The sequence below is a fragment of the Rhinichthys klamathensis genome, unplaced genomic scaffold (assembly GCF_029890125.1).
Source record: "Rhinichthys klamathensis goyatoka isolate OS25496 unplaced genomic scaffold, OSU_Roscu_1.1 h1tg000467l_1, whole genome shotgun sequence".
Taxonomy (NCBI): Eukaryota; Metazoa; Chordata; class Actinopteri; order Cypriniformes; family Leuciscidae; genus Rhinichthys; species Rhinichthys klamathensis.
Window position 1 is genome coordinate 532,836 of NW_026606956.1, and position 17,390 is coordinate 550,225.

Here is a 17,390-nt window from a genome sequence, read left to right on the forward strand (position 1 = left end):
TTCGTTTTGTGACTCTACTGTGTTGTGTGTGATCAGACCGACAATCTTAAAGGAATCCAGTGCCCCTCGTTCCCATTTTGTTCCCCATCGTCGGAAGTCCTGCAGCTGCGTTGGATATCTGCTTACCTGCCTGAATGTCTGGATTGGGATTCTCTTGTTTGTGCGCTGGAAGCCGCAGTCAGGCCCGCATCTCTGATGTCACCTCTTGCCATAAAGAGTTTCCATACAAGCTCTTGGAATCTTTCCATCATATTTTAATAAATGACTATTATGCCAACAGTCGTCATTTTATTTCAATCTCTGGCAATAATCCATGATCAGTGAACAACAGTTTCTTCCTGATACAAAGATGAACAGATTCACACTTGATACAGAGAATATTCAGATTTCTAATCAGATTCAAGAAAACATACGCAGAAGAACACGTACCTGATCCTGCTACACTCTCATTCACATATAGCGTGCAGACAAACTAAAAAGAAATAAACTGAAGAATCGCTATAGCTTATTCAAGATGAAACCTGTACAAAATAGAGTAAACATTCAGTAAAACATTCAAAGCATTAAGTTAGTTTTTTCACAAATGAACATATTTAGATTGTAGTTTGCTCACTTCAAAGCATGTACACAATATGTTGAAACATTAAAGGGTTAGTTCACCCAAAAATGAAAATTCTGTCAGTAATTACTCACCCTCATGTTGTTCCAACCCCGTAAGACTTTCGTTCATCTTCGGAACACAAATTAAGATATTTTTGATTAAATCTGAGAGCTGGATCACTCCTCCATAGGCTTCTTAAGGGATCGAAACTGGCCGGCCCAAAAGTTATAAAAGACCCTGTTAAAATAGTCCGAGTTACTACAATGGCTCAATCTATAAGTTTATCAAGCGACGAGAATACTTTTTGTGCGAAAAAAAACAAACAAAAATAATGACTTTATTCAACTATTCATTTCCTTCTCTGTGGGCCGTGAGATTTCACGTAGTGAAACTACGCAAAGCTTCTGTGTTGCACGTCACATGACCAGCGTCGGCCAATAGTGAGCCTGCGTGTGACGTGCAACACAGAAGCTTTGCGCAATATCACTACGTGAAATCTCACGGCCCACAGAGAAGGAAATGAATAGTTGAATAAAGTCGTTATTTTTGTTTGTTTTTTGCGCACAAAAAGTATTCTCGTCGCTTGATAAACTTTAAGATTGAGCCACTGTTGTCACTCGGACTATTTTAACAATGTCTTTCATAACTTTTGGGCCGATCAGTTTCGATCCCTTAAGAAGCCTATGGAGGAGTGATCCAGCTCTCAGATTTAATCAAAAATATCTTAATTTGTGTTCCGAAGACGAACGAAAGTCTTACGGGGTTGGAACAACATGAGGGTGAGTAATTACTGACAGAATTTTCATTTTTGGGTGAACTAACCCTTTAAAGATATCATTTACAGACTATCTGCACTTTACCAAAACACAAGATGTAGAGAAGTTTCAATAAAGACACATGTGGGCGTTCTGCTGAGGAGGTGACATTCCCTCGGCCTCCATGGGTACATTCAGACTGCATTCGTTTGGAAGTCTGTTTTTAGGTTTCGTTACGTTCTCCTGAAAGAATAAGAAATAAGAAAAAAAGAAATTAGTAGAAGTGCACTTTTACTTTTAAAAAGAGTTACACTTTTTAGGAAAATAATATATTTTAAAAGAATATTCAAACTGGGATCTGAATGTAATGTTTTCAGATACTTAATTGTATGGCAATTGCAATTCAATTAAAATGTGTTATAGTTCAAATTTATATTAAATGCAATTACTTGAACTTGAACCACAATTCCTAATGTGGCCAAACAAACGTTTAATGTAATATCAACAATATGATTTCCACATTGTTAGATAGATATTTCTCTATATATAAACCGAATCAAAATGTCATTATTCTCACTCAAAAACGGCATTACCACATTATATTGTTCAGTTCAGCAAAATTGACTGAGTTGTACCAAATTCTTCACAGAAACAGATCTGAGCAGTTTTACTGTAAATCTAAAATAGACTGTGCAGACAGCATATATTCGGGGCAAGAGCCCTAAACCAACACGACCGCACGACTTGCTGAAGCCCTTCATTTTGAGAGGCGCCTTGCTGAGAGACTGTGAGAACAGACTGTGGCAGATTCATTCAGACCGCTTCAATCCATCAATACGCTATCAGTCACAGACAACAAGAGATTAAGACTGGATTATTTCACCACAACGATGAGGAAATATATCCTGGAAGTAAAACGCAATGGAATGAAAGCCGTAATCAACACTTTTCGCTTAAACAGACCCTGGTGAACAAGAAGTACACTTTAGCATAATTTATTCTGGAAATAATATACTATAAAATAATAAACTGTACTTAAGAGCAAACTGAATGTTTTATTCGGACACTTAATTGAATTGTGAATTGCAATTAAAATGAAAATATCAGTTTAAATTTATATTAAATGCATTTAGTTGAATTTTTTTACCACTTGAGTGGGACTTAATCTTTATATGTAATGTCATATATTGTTGTTGAAATATTAGTTAAAGTGTACTGCCGAATATATCAATAAGCATTTATGATAAACTAAAAGACTTTAATGTAATTTCTGTCATGTATTTAAATATACTTGCAATTCGCAATGCAATGATTATGTAACTAAGTAGCATGACAAAAGATCATTTAAAATTATCGGCCACCATATCTGTATCTGTATATTCATTTGTAATATTATCATTATCGGCCCGGAAAAAAAATTTGGCCGATATATTAAAGCCGATAAATAATGGATTATTTCCCTCAGCTGAGACACTTTGGATGCGCACTGTTACAGCATGATGGATTTTAATTGCTTGAAATATGATTGGAATCACTTCAAAAATGAAAATACAGTTAAGCGCAAGTCATATAGGCTAGATAAAATTATAATGAGAACATAATTTTGTATTTGGGACACGGCTTTTAATGGTGAGATTTTTGTTTTTGTAATCAGGCTCTCAAAGATTATATAAAAACTTTGGCCAATATATCGGTTATCGGCTTTCAAATAATTATAAAGAATTATCGGTACTTCAAATGTACTTCAAAGTTAAGATTTTAATTTGTCATTATTACAAAGTGCTTTCTAACTTTCTAAAAGTGTACTTGAGTATTTTAATAAACAGTCACGAAAGTAAAAGTATTTAAGTACACTTAAGTGGTCTTTTATTTAATTAATATTATATGATTTATTTTTAAATAATACTTTTTAAGATTTGAATTACCCTGCACATTCAATACAATTAAGCACACTTCTTTTTTTACAAGAATCAGTCCAGCCAAAAATTAACATTTTGTCATGTACTCGCTCTCGTGTTGTTCCAAACCTTTATAACTTTCTTTCTATGTGGAAAACAAAATAAGAAAATTGTGTTTTTGTCAATAGAATGAAGTCAATGGGGACTAAAACAACATCACTGGACCCAACTGACTTTCCTTTTCACAGGTTTGAAATGACACACGGGTCAGTAAAAAGTGACAGAATTTGGAATTTTAACCGTAATTGTAATATTCATTAACATATCATTAATTATGAAGTCCAGCTAACAACCTCGTCACTGTAAAAGAAGAAAAAAAGAAAAAAAAAGTTGCTGCCTTAAATTTTTAAGTAGAATCAACTCAAATTACATTAAACTGACTTTGAATCTTGTATAAAGCTGAAAACTACTTAACTTATTTTGATAAGTTAGTTAAAGGAATGTAAAAATATATGCTGAAATATATGCTGTCATAACTTATTGATCATATAATTTTTTACAGTGTACATATTTAATAATATCAGCCCTGTGTCTTTGATACAAACAGTAAAGGCCCATAAATAATCAGCATCCATCAATAATTAGACATCATACCATGGTTATGTAGCGAGAAACTTTTAGCTCAGCTTAAAATACTGCTCGGAGGCCTTGACCCAAACTTCCCAACTACTGAAATGGACGAATTAATAGATGCATATTAAATAGGAGCAGTTAGATTGCTATGCTAAACCTCACCTCAACATGCAAAACAAATGTGGTGGGTTTGAAATGGAACACACCGAAGGTCACCGTCCTTTCATTTAAATGCATGTATTATACATAAGTTTATATATATAAAAAAAGAAGGACCACAAAAGCACTAATGTGTATTTTCTATCCTTATTAGTCATGAGGAAAAAGGAAAAAAAAGAGAGATAAAAAAAAAACTCTTTAAGCACCTGGACCTCGCTCTCAGCATTCCATTAATTACTCAGACAATGGCAACAACTTCAGAGGCAGATTTTTCAATTTCAGAGAGAAAAAGAGGCAGACAGACAGAGAGAGGGAAGAGAGAAGAGAAATGAAGGCAGGGAGAGGGGGAACGAGATAGATGGAGGGAGATGGAGAGAGAAACGCATGTATTCAGGCTCTTCATGCTATACCAGCACTTAAATCCAACGGACCTCCCATAAAAAAGACTCAAGGTTACGTCCGATTGAAAATCCTCACAAACAACCACTTCAGAAATCCATTTAGAGCCAGTGCTAGAACATCTAATTCAAACATGTTGTCCTGTTAAAATGGTCGCAGTTCCTCTAAAACTCTTTTTCTGCTGCTGCCGTTTGGCGATTAAATTTCCACATTCTGAAGCACAGAGACATAATTACACAGGATCAGAAATGCAGCCCAAACAGAAGTTCAGACATGAAAAATGACCTCTTATTGTCATAAATGATAGGCCGTTTTGCCAAGAGTAATTTGTAACAATACCTCCGCTCGCAGTTCATCGAAACGGCCAATGGAACATGGCCCAGATAGAAAAAACTGCTTTGTACTAGGTAATAAGAGTTCAATGAAGTGTGTGTATATATATATATATATATATATATATATATGTGTGTGTATGTATACATACCAAGAAGCTCTTCTTTAAAGAAAGTTTTAATTGTCATAATTTCCTCACCCTCATGTTGTTCCAAATCTACTGATTTGATTGATTTGATTGATCCAATGATTATGAAGAATGTTTACGCTGTTTTTTTTTTTTCATTTAATAAAATACATACTCCATAAAGTAGTTCATATTTATGTTATTGGTTACAAACATGTAAGGACCAATGTTGTTTGGAATCATTAACTAAAACTACTACAACTATTAAAAACGTTTTTGTAAATTGAAATTAATCTGAAATAAGTTTAGTATGTATTAGATGAAAAACTTAAACTTAAGGAAAGTAGAAATGTTGGCAACTAACTGAAAAAAGTTGAAGCACAAAGAATACTGGAAACAAATAAAAACTAAAACTGAACAAATGTTTTTATTTGGTAAATTAATATTTGTAAAAAAAACAGTTTTAAATAGATTTGAAATATTGTGCACCACAAGACACATCAACCACTTTCATAGTGACTTTTTGTCATTTTTTGAGTTTGTCTCCATTCACTTTTACTGTAAAAGAGAACAAAGCACTCAGGACAATGTACTAAACTAATTTGATCATATTTTATTGTGCCTTTTTGTCCTTTTTAAAGCTCCCCGGCTGCCTGTATTTTATTGCAAGGAAAAGGGCAGCTTGAAAATTCTGCTAAACCTCTTCTGTTGTGTTGCACAAAAGAACCGAGTCATACAGGTTTGGAAAATATATGAGCTTTGAAATTAAATGATTTAAGATGCTATTTCATTACAACCCAGTTACTTATAAAACATCCTGTATCTCATTTAGACAAGTAAATATGGTTAAATATTTAAGGCTACCGTAACATACTAACTCTTAGCAGACTCTGTTTCACTAAAATGCCTTTAAGAAGACAACTTCCAATCGTTTAAATTATAGCAGTATTACCGCAAAATCTGCAACCTATAATAATTGAAAAAGTGGTGCAGTTAAGCGCTTCTGGTTGGAATGAAGGCCAGACTCAGAGTGAAACATCGCTAATGAGATCCGATATGCCTAAAACGCTTAACAACGTCCCTATGAATCCAAGAAAAATACTTTTTTAAATGACAAGCCAACAAACTGAAACCAGATAGCTAGCCACTGTATCATGAACCAACCCAAATCCTCAGAAGTTCAAATATCTGTTTAATTTTTTTTAAACTAATACCAGTATTAAATAAAACAATAAATCGAGGCTAAAATGTGCTGCGTTTGTTTTGAATTGCAATTGGGATAGGGTGGGTTATGGATACCGTTGTTGGCGAAGACGCACAAAAAGTACACAAACATATTCTGTCCTGGATCTTCCCTTTTAATATAAGGGGAGGGTGTATCCAAGGTCAGTTCCTGATTGTGCCTCCTCCAATGAGGTGCAAGATTCAATACTTAAGTGTTTCTTTGTGGTCTGACAATGGGAAGTGTCAGAATTTTCAATACATATGCTTGGAAATGTCACCCAAGGTCGTATGAGCACGGCAGGAGCTCGAGCAGACAAACATGAATATATAACGAAATCAAACACAAGGAATGACATGCTCTTTGTGGACACGGCTACAAAATCGTGCATGCTGTTTAACATAAATTTACAGCTACACAAATTCAATAATAACAGCCTGGAAAAAAGCTGGTGAAGCTGAACTTTACAGGTGTTGAACTTGTTCAGAGACTGAACGGGTCCCGCTGTTCAACCTTGAATTGTGACCCACTAACAGAACGCTCAGGAAATAGCAGAGATTGGGAAGGTTCACACCGAGGCACAAGCAAAATCAAACACAATAATGCAACGCTGCTACACACATGCTACACTTGTGTCAAAACTCCAGCTCTGGAATCCATCCGTCAGGCCTGCAGGCCACTCACATGTGGCGAACAAATAGGGATGTATGTTTGGGAACAGAAAATTAAGTCAATGACACTGCTCATAATCAGATGATTGTGGGATAACAGCAACCAAACCATAAAACAGATTAACATTAACATCTATAATGTTTATGTCTTGTTCCAACTGGTTTGAACTTTTTCATTATTTTCTGTGGTGATAAATCGACTTATTTTGAAATCAACCTGGATCAGAAATTATATAGCAACGCGTTATTTTCATTCCAATGCACTAATGCACCAATTAGTATCTCTATCATTTTTATCTTCTTCAAGACAGCCAGCAGCACCTGCTTGACAACTTTAGGACGTTCGCCAGACATACAAGATATGCAATAGTAAGGCAAAAGCAGCACATTAGTCTGTTCGTTCAGGATTTTGGTGAAGAAAGAGCATTGAAGAACCTTTGGCCGTCCGCCTTGCCTTCTTCTGATAAACAGCTGCTGGTACGCAGCAGATAGTTGATGGCAAATCAGCAGTTATTTAGTCTGCCAGTCGATCCTTGGAGACCGTTCAGTTCCTCTACAACACTGGTTCCCTGGCAGCAGCTACTTGATATCAGACAGCCTGTGTACGCCAAGTGAACATGACACGCTCTGAAAGAGGGCCACATCAGAGGGCCGGAGCCTGGGACCATCAAAGAGAGCGCAGAGGGAGCTCCGGGGGGAGCGCTGGTGTGCATCTGTTTCAGTATGCATCAGAGAGGAGGGCTGCGTTGTGTCACCTGCAGAGAGAACCAGGCGAAGCCCGTCAAGCTGTCGTTGACCTGTGGCAAGATTGTCGGTGCCTGCCGCCAATGTTAGCGTGTGTGCGCGTTCGCAAAAGGAGAAATCGTATCTGCTTAACATCAGAGAGCCGAAGGAATTCTGATTGACATTGTGTGATGTGTATACTAACAGGCTGTAGATCATGGGCAGATGTGAAATACCTCTCCTGAGAACTGTTTACTTATTTCTTCAGGGATTTTTTTTTATACTTGGGCCAGATTCGAACCCAATTTTCCCACATGAGCACCTTGGCTAATTGCAAGGCAACGGCTCCAACTTTTAAAGCGATAGTTCACCCAAAACTCATCCTCATGTTGTTCCAAACTAGTATCAATTTCTTTCGTCCACCTCTTTTGTAGAAAGACTTTGGACAGGACACTTTTCCTACTGAAAATCCTGGGCACGTTAAGCAGCGACCTAATGAAAATCAAACATAACAGTTCAAAAAGTTTAGCTCCACCTTCTTCAGATGATAAATACTATTACTCTCTTGCAAAACCTATTGACCTACTTATTTAGTTAGTTATCTACTTATTTTTGTTCACAGTTTTTCATTCCACTGCGCAACTTTTCTAGCCTGGTTAAAACCAGACCATTCTCAGTTGTAACTGAGTTATGGTCTGGCAAAGCGTCATAGACAAATCATTTCCAGAGGGGCGTCACCAACGGACGTCGCGAATAGACCTAAACCCAATCAGAGCGATGAAGGAGATGACGTATGCAGAGCGGCGGAGACACATCTCCGAGTGTTGTTCTTTGCTCGGTTTTTAACTAAAAGGAAACGTTCAAATCGCTTAAAACAGACGCGATAGCTGATTCGAACGAGTAATGTTCGACGGCGGCATCCATCTTTGTAATGTAGGCTACAAAATCTGCTTCAAAATCCCAGCACTGTCGTCATCGTGTAAAGCCCGCCCCAACGTTTCTGATTGGTGCCTCGATTTCGACGGATTAGAAATGGGCTTGAATGAGCTCTTTGCCAGACTAACTGTCAGAGCAAATCTAAATTTGCCGGAAGTTGTCTGGGTTTTCCCAGGCTACAACTTTTCCATTGTTTTTCCCATTTAAACATGCACATGCAAACTTTTGTTGCGCTCACAACTCGTGTCTTGAACAACATTTTGAGCATGACAGCAATCTTAAAGGGGTCATATAATGGTACATGCACTTTTACAAGTTGATTGTACTGAAATGTGTGTTGGCAGTGCCTGTACACAACCATCATAAAATGATAAAAATCCATCCAGTGTTTTTGTTTTAATCTCCTTATATGTTTTCCCTTGTCTCAAAACAAGCCGTTCGACCTTGTGACGTCACACGCTCGGAAGCCCCTCCCACGATTGTTGATTGACAGCAACGTTTCAACACAGACCCGCCCTCGCTCATGAGGGAGCTGTCAATCATAGTCTGCGCGGACCGGCGCGGTCATTGTTGACACGCTGGAGCACTGTCTATGAGCAGAATGGCGTCTAAGCGATTGTGGTGTAATAACGAACACAGCAGTCATTTTAATGTTCCTAAATCCGAACCGCTGAAGACGCAGTGGCTGAGTTTGTTTTCGAAGGGAATATTCCCCACGAGCAACGTCAATGATCATGTTTGCGCAAAGCATTTCTCAGCAGACTGCTTTATAAACGAGGGTCAGTATAAAGCTGGTTTTGCTAAGAAGCTGCTCATGAAAAAAGGATCGGTACCAACTATTCGTGTTCCTGCTGAACCTCTAGAACAACTGAAGTGAGTGTAACGTTTTATTAAACTTTATATTAATATTTATATTAATCTTTGCAAATCGCTAGCTGCACGCTTCACAATGAATGCGTCTAAGGTTTACACTTAGGGTACATTACGGCATGTTTTCTATGTATGATGTTCTCAATATAATTCATAATCCCACGTTTATACTGAACAACGCGTTATGGTTATTGTGTTATTGTGTTACAAACGGTGTACACAGAACAGAGGGGCGGGGTGAGCAAAGCTCATTATCATTTAAAGCTGCTGTCCGTAGCTTTTTTTGGGTTAAAAATTATCCAAAATACATATTTGATAAAATACATAACCAGCCAGTGTTCAAAACTGTCTGCTTGCCTTAGCTCGATGCAAAACGGTAAGCTTGTAATAATGTTTTTAATTTTAGTGGTACTGGTGGATTTCCGCGGGAGATTCGAGCATGTCTTTGCGTCATTACGTCACATCTGTACACATAAAGAAGGAGTCTCGGCTAGTATAATCTATATTGCGTGTGAGGATGTTGGAGGTAGAGATTTATAGCCTTTTCTCACAGCACTTGATATAATTAAACTTATCAATTTGATGGCGGATCCAGAAAGGTTCAAACGACGATCATCATCAGTGACAACTAGAGACTCACCCGCTGTAACATGGAAAAGACTTCGTTCGGACTTCGGAGTGGCTACAGAAAAAAAGAGACTGCAACCGGACCCATGCGAAAACAAGGATAATATCGGAAGGACATTACATGATGTAGTCACGCAATGCTTGCTGACGTTGTTAACATTAACAATTAGAGAACATAGTATAGCTACTTTGCACGGTTTTGCGTGAAATGATAACTTATAAGCAATTGTTAGATTTAATCAGCGCGATTTACTGCAATGTCAGAACCAGAACAAAAGTGAATGTTTCTTACTAGTTCAGATGACATTTCCCGGTGAAAATTCTTATGTTGGTCATACTTCCAAAAAGAATAATCTGTGATTCTGAATGACAATATCCACATCGGCGCGGTGACTGACAGCTGCACACTCTCCTCAAACACTGTGTTCATCCGCGCTGTGCCGTGTCGAGGGTGTTGAACTACAACCCACGTAAAGTTGATAATTCCGCGAATGACTGCAATTGCAGATTTCGAACAGAGATGGCGACAAAGAGGAAAAATGCCGGACTGCAGCTTTAAAGTCATATGCACTGAAACGGCGTGCTGAAAGCAGAGCTGTTTTTGACCAAGTAAAATAAGTGTTTTCTTACAATACTAATGAGAATTTGTAATTAAAGTATATTACAAACTTTTCATTTAGACCCTAAAGAATCATACTAGCTTGTACAAAAATGGCATTATATGACCCCTTTAAAACTTGGATCTCAAGTAAAAAAAAAAAATGTCTCCAGACCTTGCATTTTTTCTTATTACACTACCTACAGTAAGTCTTACGTTTTTCAAGGCCAAAATTAATTCTGTGTGAATTTCTCATTTTGTAACGTTCTATACCATTATCCCAGAATGCATTGCAAGAAATATTCCTCCAAGATCACTGGACAAGACAAAATAGTTACATTTCATTCAATGTGGAAATATGGGTAAAAAAAAAAAAGTATTATTTGACCCAACATTTGTGTTTATGCTATTTAAAATCTTTAGCTTAGCAACATGCTAATGCCAAACTGTTGAAATCAAATGTGAGTCACAGTCTCACAGATGCACGCTATTTGTTTGCATGCACAGTTTCTGGCAATGTAGAATTAGTTTAAGGTTACATGATTGTTAGCATGCCACATTCAAAGGGAGCCGAACTATGCTAAGGTTTTGGTTTTGATATTTATTTATATCAGTTTGTCTAGTTTGATGCTACAAACCAATTTTTTAAAATGACTCAAAGACGCAAAAATCTAAAGATAAAGCCATTTCCCAAGTGTGTGAAAAGCGCAAATTAAAACAATATTTTTTGAAATGAGAGACATTCTTATGAATTTCTTTTGGCTAGCGCTGGACACACATGGGGAGATCAGAAAGCAAATGCCGTCTTTGATATACACGTCAGATTAAAATTTGGCACTCATGAATAATGAATGCGTGTGGTGGGGGAGCATCTTCAATGAGCCAGGAGAGAGCAGTGGTACCCGCTCATCTAGGGTCTGGCACGCGGCTCTAATGACTTCACCCAGAGACCACCATGAGCCATTTCTCACCACTAACAACAGCAGCACGCTATGGGAGCAAAAGCTGTTTAATTAAGCATTAGACTAATCTCCCTCTATTGAGCCAAACGTCTGTAGGACTCTGAGAGGGGGATATGAGATATTAAATGTTTTGGGTCAAAATGAGAACATGGTCCAGTTCTCTTAAACTGCTGACCTGCATTTCAGTGTAAACAGGAAATTACCATCAACATGAACGGAAGCGTCTTCTTTGTCTCACACGGTTAACAAATGATTTTCATGATTTGTTATCACAACTTTTTTTCTTTTGTCAAATCAACTTAAGATAATTATTGTGGTTCAGATAACATAATATTTGAGTTTCTATTTATTAAACCAATCTCCTTCATTGTATTAACTAAAAAAGATTATTTAATTGAACTCAAAATTAAGGCAACCAGATAACTTACTCTTTTAAGTGAAACCAACAATATTTTTTTTACAGTGCAGCTGTGTAAATGAATAAACAATATACGTGGCAATCAAAAATGGCTTGCAGTATCATTACAACACGGACAGTCCTCCTTTAGTGACCTGGGGTCAAGTGTTACAATGAAGACAAGAGAGATCAGCAAATCTCCAGTCTGTCCCTCTGATCTTTGATCTTATAATGTTAGGGTCATATTTGATACAAAGGTCAAATAACTGTCTAGAAGAGTCAACATAGATCATGTATGCATATAGAAAATGAAAGATATACTCAGATCTAATAGATTTACCTGCTCAAAAGTTCATCTTAGCATGCGGTGCTTCTGATTTCAAGCTCTGTCTGGGTGGGTGGACTAGGGTCAATACAGGGCCTGTAGGAAGTGACTTCATCAGTGAAAAGATGTCAGCTTGTTTTCCTTTTTTCTTTTCCTGTTGTGTTCTGATAGGAACTTCCTCTCCAATGGGGGTGGAAGTAGGTGTCACTCTCCAATCCACCCACACCACAAGGGGAAATGTCCATCACACGCCCGACCAGCCTGACGATACAGTCAACACCAGGGTAAAGATGAGCAGACTTTAGATCCCACGAGTGACGATTAATTAACATTCTGTCTCCGTACAGATGACACCAGGATGACCGTTTCCATTTTTCTCTTTTTTATCTCCAAATGTTTCACGTCCATTCAGAAAAACACATGTAGGCGCGTTTGGAACATGCCTTTAGTGTCATTTCTGGGTGAACTATCCCTTTAAAAGACACCGCAGATGGCGCTGTAAAGGGAAAAAGGTCTCCACAACAAACTGTTTCTGTTGTTCACATATGTACAGTAGCCTCCCTCAATGGGCCTTCATGATCTAAAGCTGCCGATGTTTGTGGTCTGGCTTCTTTCTTCCTGCAGAGTTAGTCACAGAAGCTCAGGTGGCCGTTTTCATAGAGTGACATAACAGCTCTGTGCCTCTCTTCCTCTCTTCGCTGATAGATTGGTAGGAGCAAGTGTCCTGCTGGCGAAGCCCCCAAGCCACAGGAAACCTCATCGGTTGCAGTGTCTAACGAGGATGTGAGCTGTGGTGATGGCATATTAACGCTCGGGCCCCGATGGACAGCGAGAATAAAAAGACAACACGCCGATGATTCAATACAAATTGTTTAAGGTGAAACAATGGTCTCTGCGACTGGCCGTTCAAAGAGTGTGGGAGAGGTGAGTCCATCTGCACTCTGAGGTTTGAAATCTCTGTCATTGTTTTTCAGTTAAATGCCTCTTTATTTTGGTGTATTGTCAGTGGGATTGAAAGTTCAACGCGTTCAAAGCTTTTTTCCTGAGCTAAAATATTTGAAAAGTTGAATATATATATATATATATATATATACATATTCACACAAAAATAGAAAAACATATAAATATTGACTAAATTAATAAATAAAATAAATAAATAAATATATTTTCAACTGTTTTAGCTCAAGGAATAAATGATAAATGCCCAAAAGGCTGAGCTGGTCCATGTTATCTATCGCTCATCAGCAACAGCAGTAATCTAAGAAAGAAACTTTAGCAGAGGCCTTTGAGGAGTTAGCCTCATTGATCCAATGAAATGATGCTCCCCAAACGAACTTCGTTTTGGCCTGATTTTGTTATAAATGACGTAACACCAGTTTGTTCTTTGATTTCGCATGAAGTATATCGGACCTTTACAATGGTGTAAGGTCAATTACTTAAAATTTGCATTTGCAAATTAGCATCAATTACTTCAAATTCTTCACAAGAATTGTGGTCTGATCTGTGGCCTAGTGGACCCTAATACCATTCCCTCAGCTTATCCTGTCCTGTATCCATCATAAAAATGGCAAAAAAATAAATAAAAAAATAAGATTTCAAAATTCATGGTATGGTATCTGATTTAAATGCCACATGCTAAAAGTTTCCCGACGAGACTAAAGAGCCCCAAAATACAATATTTGCGAAGGAGAAACAATAAAGTACCAAATTTTGATTTAATTAAAAATATTTTAGAGACAAGCAGTTATTGAGTTGTTACTGACAAACATAACATTTTTGTCATTCTGCAGTCCTTCCTCTCTATCGGTGCCTTTTCATATTAATTTTTGTTCTTTTGGCACAAAAACGCTTTAATTAGCTTTGACTGAAGCACGATTGACCTCTCGTGTGGCCGGGGAATGAGTCCTGACAGCACTGTGCAGGTGTGAAGTAAAACAGGAATCAGTGTAGCACCTCCGCTGGTGTGTCAAGAGCCTGCAAGTCAGGAGATCCCCATGGGGCTGAACAAGTGTGTGTGTGTGTGTGGGAGAGACACGACTAGCACGAGGTCCTGTGGCTGACAGCAGCTCCCCTGCCAGGATGTGTAACCTCACACGGCCAAAACAGGAAGCCCTGCCACTCACTTAGTGATTGACACACTGGCGGAAGTTCATAAAGGTTCCAGAAGGGCTGTAGTCCATGTTCAAGGGTTGGTGACTGGGCCACCTGGTACAGTGCAATGAGGACGAGAGTGCTCTCGTTACATATGAGCATACTTGCCTGTCCGCCAGTCCTCCTCTGGGTCAAATAGTGCTGTGATAAATACTGTCATAAATACCCTCATAAAAAAAAATGTTATATGTAAAATAAAATAAAATAAAGAATGTGCACAAAATAAATCAATAATATTCTCTATTTATAAGCATCTCGACACAGCAACAGCCAAATCTGTTTGGAAAAAAACCGAAACAAAAATAAAGCACAACAAATCTAAACTATAGAAAACAAACAAATAAATAATAAATAAAATAAATTAATGAATAAAATAATGGTGGAAATAAATAAATAAATGGAAAAAACCCAACCAAAAAGCACAGCAAAACAAAACAAATATTTCTCTATTTTCTGAGCATCTCGGGAATGCAAAACTAGCTAATGAGTGAAGCAAACGAAAAAAAAAAGCAATCAATAAACTAATGCTATAAATAAATGAAAAACAACACAAAAAGCACAGCAAAACAAAATAAACCAAAGAAAGCAACATTAGCTTATGGGTGAAGCAGACCTGTTTGAAAACATAAGATGAGAAAACAAAACAAAAAACTATGCAACAGACAAAAGAAAATAATAAACATTAGCGAAGGGGTAGAGAGACTGAAAAACAAAACAAGTGAAAAACAAAAGACAGTGAGGCCTTTGAGAGTCAAAAGAAACTCCAAAGAGGCTTTTTAAGTCAAACGAGATCAATATGTGGAGATCTCAGCGGTGGAGATCTGATCGGGTAAGAGCGAGAGCAGGCTGCCGCCTCACAGCTGAGAGCGATCATGACTCTTGCATCATGGGATATGTCACTGTATGACACAATGCTGTTCACACTAAACTGCCAATTATCAGCAAGCCTCGCCCTCCTCTTCTCACTTCTCGCCGTGTGCGCGCCCTGGCCTGTGACCTTGACGAGGACCGTGTACACTTCACACTGATTCACCCCTCTGGGAATCTGGACATTTCCATTGTAAAGCCTCAAGAGTGAATTGAATTGTGGTATTAGATTTTTGTTTACAGTGTGCAAAAAAGCAATGATCAGAACACAGTATCTCAGACCACCCAAACGAACACAAAATATGTGAAGTTGAAGTATGATGTATTCAGGGGGAAGTAATTTTAGAAATTTGTAATCAGAATCATGTTTAAAGTGTGAACTTATGAAAGTATAAACTTTATATTAATATTTATATTAATACTACTAGTCTGACACTAGAGATACAGACATAATTTTTTTGTCGGCCACCAGAGGGCTGCTGTCTTTGCTGATCGCTCTGCTTCCTCTGAGTGTAACATGTTTTAAGTGAATATGGTTATTATTTACTTCTTATAAATTATTTATTTTTATTTTCAAGATACTTCAAATGAATAATAGGTTGCCAACAACACTGAAGAATAACTAAAATGCTACTGTAGTGCTAGAAAAAGTAGTTTTATATACTGTAATCTGATGTTATATTATACATAAACCAATAAATATTTTAAAAATCCAACCTGAAATATGTCATTTTTGATAGATTTTACTTCATCCCAGTTTTAGATTAATTCAGTGTTGTTCACTGATTCATTAACCATTTCTGAAGGTTACAACATTAGTGAGTCTGTGAATCATTCTCTATACCAATGTGTAATTTTTTTCTGGTGATAAAACTGGCACATTTTTAAAAAAGGGACAAACTTCAGAACGAAACACCACTACAGTGCTGCAAACTAGTTTCAAGGTAGCTTCAACACACCATGAGAGGAAACCAAAGTAAAAACAAAATAGTATTTATCGGTACTGGTACACATTTTTGAGCTCGGGCAAAAGGGTTTGGTATCATTTTAGTGTCAGGGGAAGCAAATTGATTTTCTTTTCAGATGTCAAATAACCTTGAATCCTTATTGATAGATGGGTGCAGAAGTGGCGTGAGGTCTTACCTGTCCAGAGAGGTGGACACTAGTGTCAGGACATCGCAGGTCTTCATTCAGGTTGTCATGGACACAGAGGAGGGACAGATGTCCTGCGAAGTCACATGACAGTCACAATTAATCAATGACCCAGAAAGGCAACAAACAAAAAAGATTTGTGGTTAAAATATGCAAGATGTTACAAATAAACACCTGTTGCAAATTATAAAATGCTTATCAAACTGGATGTCACTCTTCTGTTCGACTGTCTTGCCAAAAAACAGCCAAACAATCCATCGTGCAAGCTAATATTTCACTGCACATCGATAAAGTACAAGCTATATTTTTAAAACCTTTATCAAACGCCCTCAGAAAAAAAGACACAAAACATCTATATGGCATAAATTCCTCAAATTTATGGCCGACTTGTGTTTAGATGCTATGATAGTACTGTAGGGATGAGCACAATCTTTGCCTCCCATCCCAGAGGGCTCAGTCACCAATTGGTGGGGTCTTTGTGTGCCCATAAATCTGGGGACATTTCATAATAGTCATCAGGCCAGTGAGCGGCATGTACAGAATACATACCAGGCTTTGTGCATCAGTGCTACGGTTTCATTCAAGAGTCACTTACTATTAAAGTGGGAAGTCAGATAAGCGTTACAGAAGCTTATCCTTCGAAATAAACAATCACAGACTTCCACATACAAAGAACAGTCGAGTTGTGTAAGTGGAACAGACGGGTGAGAGCTCGGCTTCACTTTATGTCAAATCTCCACTTTACAGTACAAGGCAAGCAGTAACAGATATCTTTGTATGTGTGAAATTCTACATTAGAGGATGTCCCAAAGGGAGGTTTCACCAGATTTGGCCAAGTAAACCCAATTTTGTCCCCAAAGAATAGCCCCCTCAGCACACAGAACTGTCATGGTGGGAAAGCGGCCTGCGTCAGGATTAATCTCCTGCAGAGGAGGGTGGGTCAGGGCAGCCAGAACTCATTTGGTGTGTTGCTGTGAAATGGCT

General features: G+C 37.8%; 1 protein-coding gene across 1 annotated transcript in view; it reads right to left on the minus strand.

Moving 5' to 3' along the window:
* Positions 1-1,432: 1,432 nt before the first annotated feature.
* LOC130071953 (adhesion G-protein coupled receptor D2) overlaps positions 1,433-17,390 on the minus strand; it is a 68,883-nt gene continuing 52,925 nt past the window's right edge. Inside the window, exons 22-23 of the mRNA XM_056236813.1 lie at positions 16,398-16,480; positions 1,433-1,599 (exon numbers count right to left, since the gene is read on the minus strand). Coding sequence (XP_056092788.1) covers positions 1,486-1,599; positions 16,398-16,480 — 197 coding nt within the window. The 3' untranslated portion in view covers positions 1,433-1,485. The remainder of the gene's footprint in view (positions 1,600-16,397; positions 16,481-17,390) is intronic.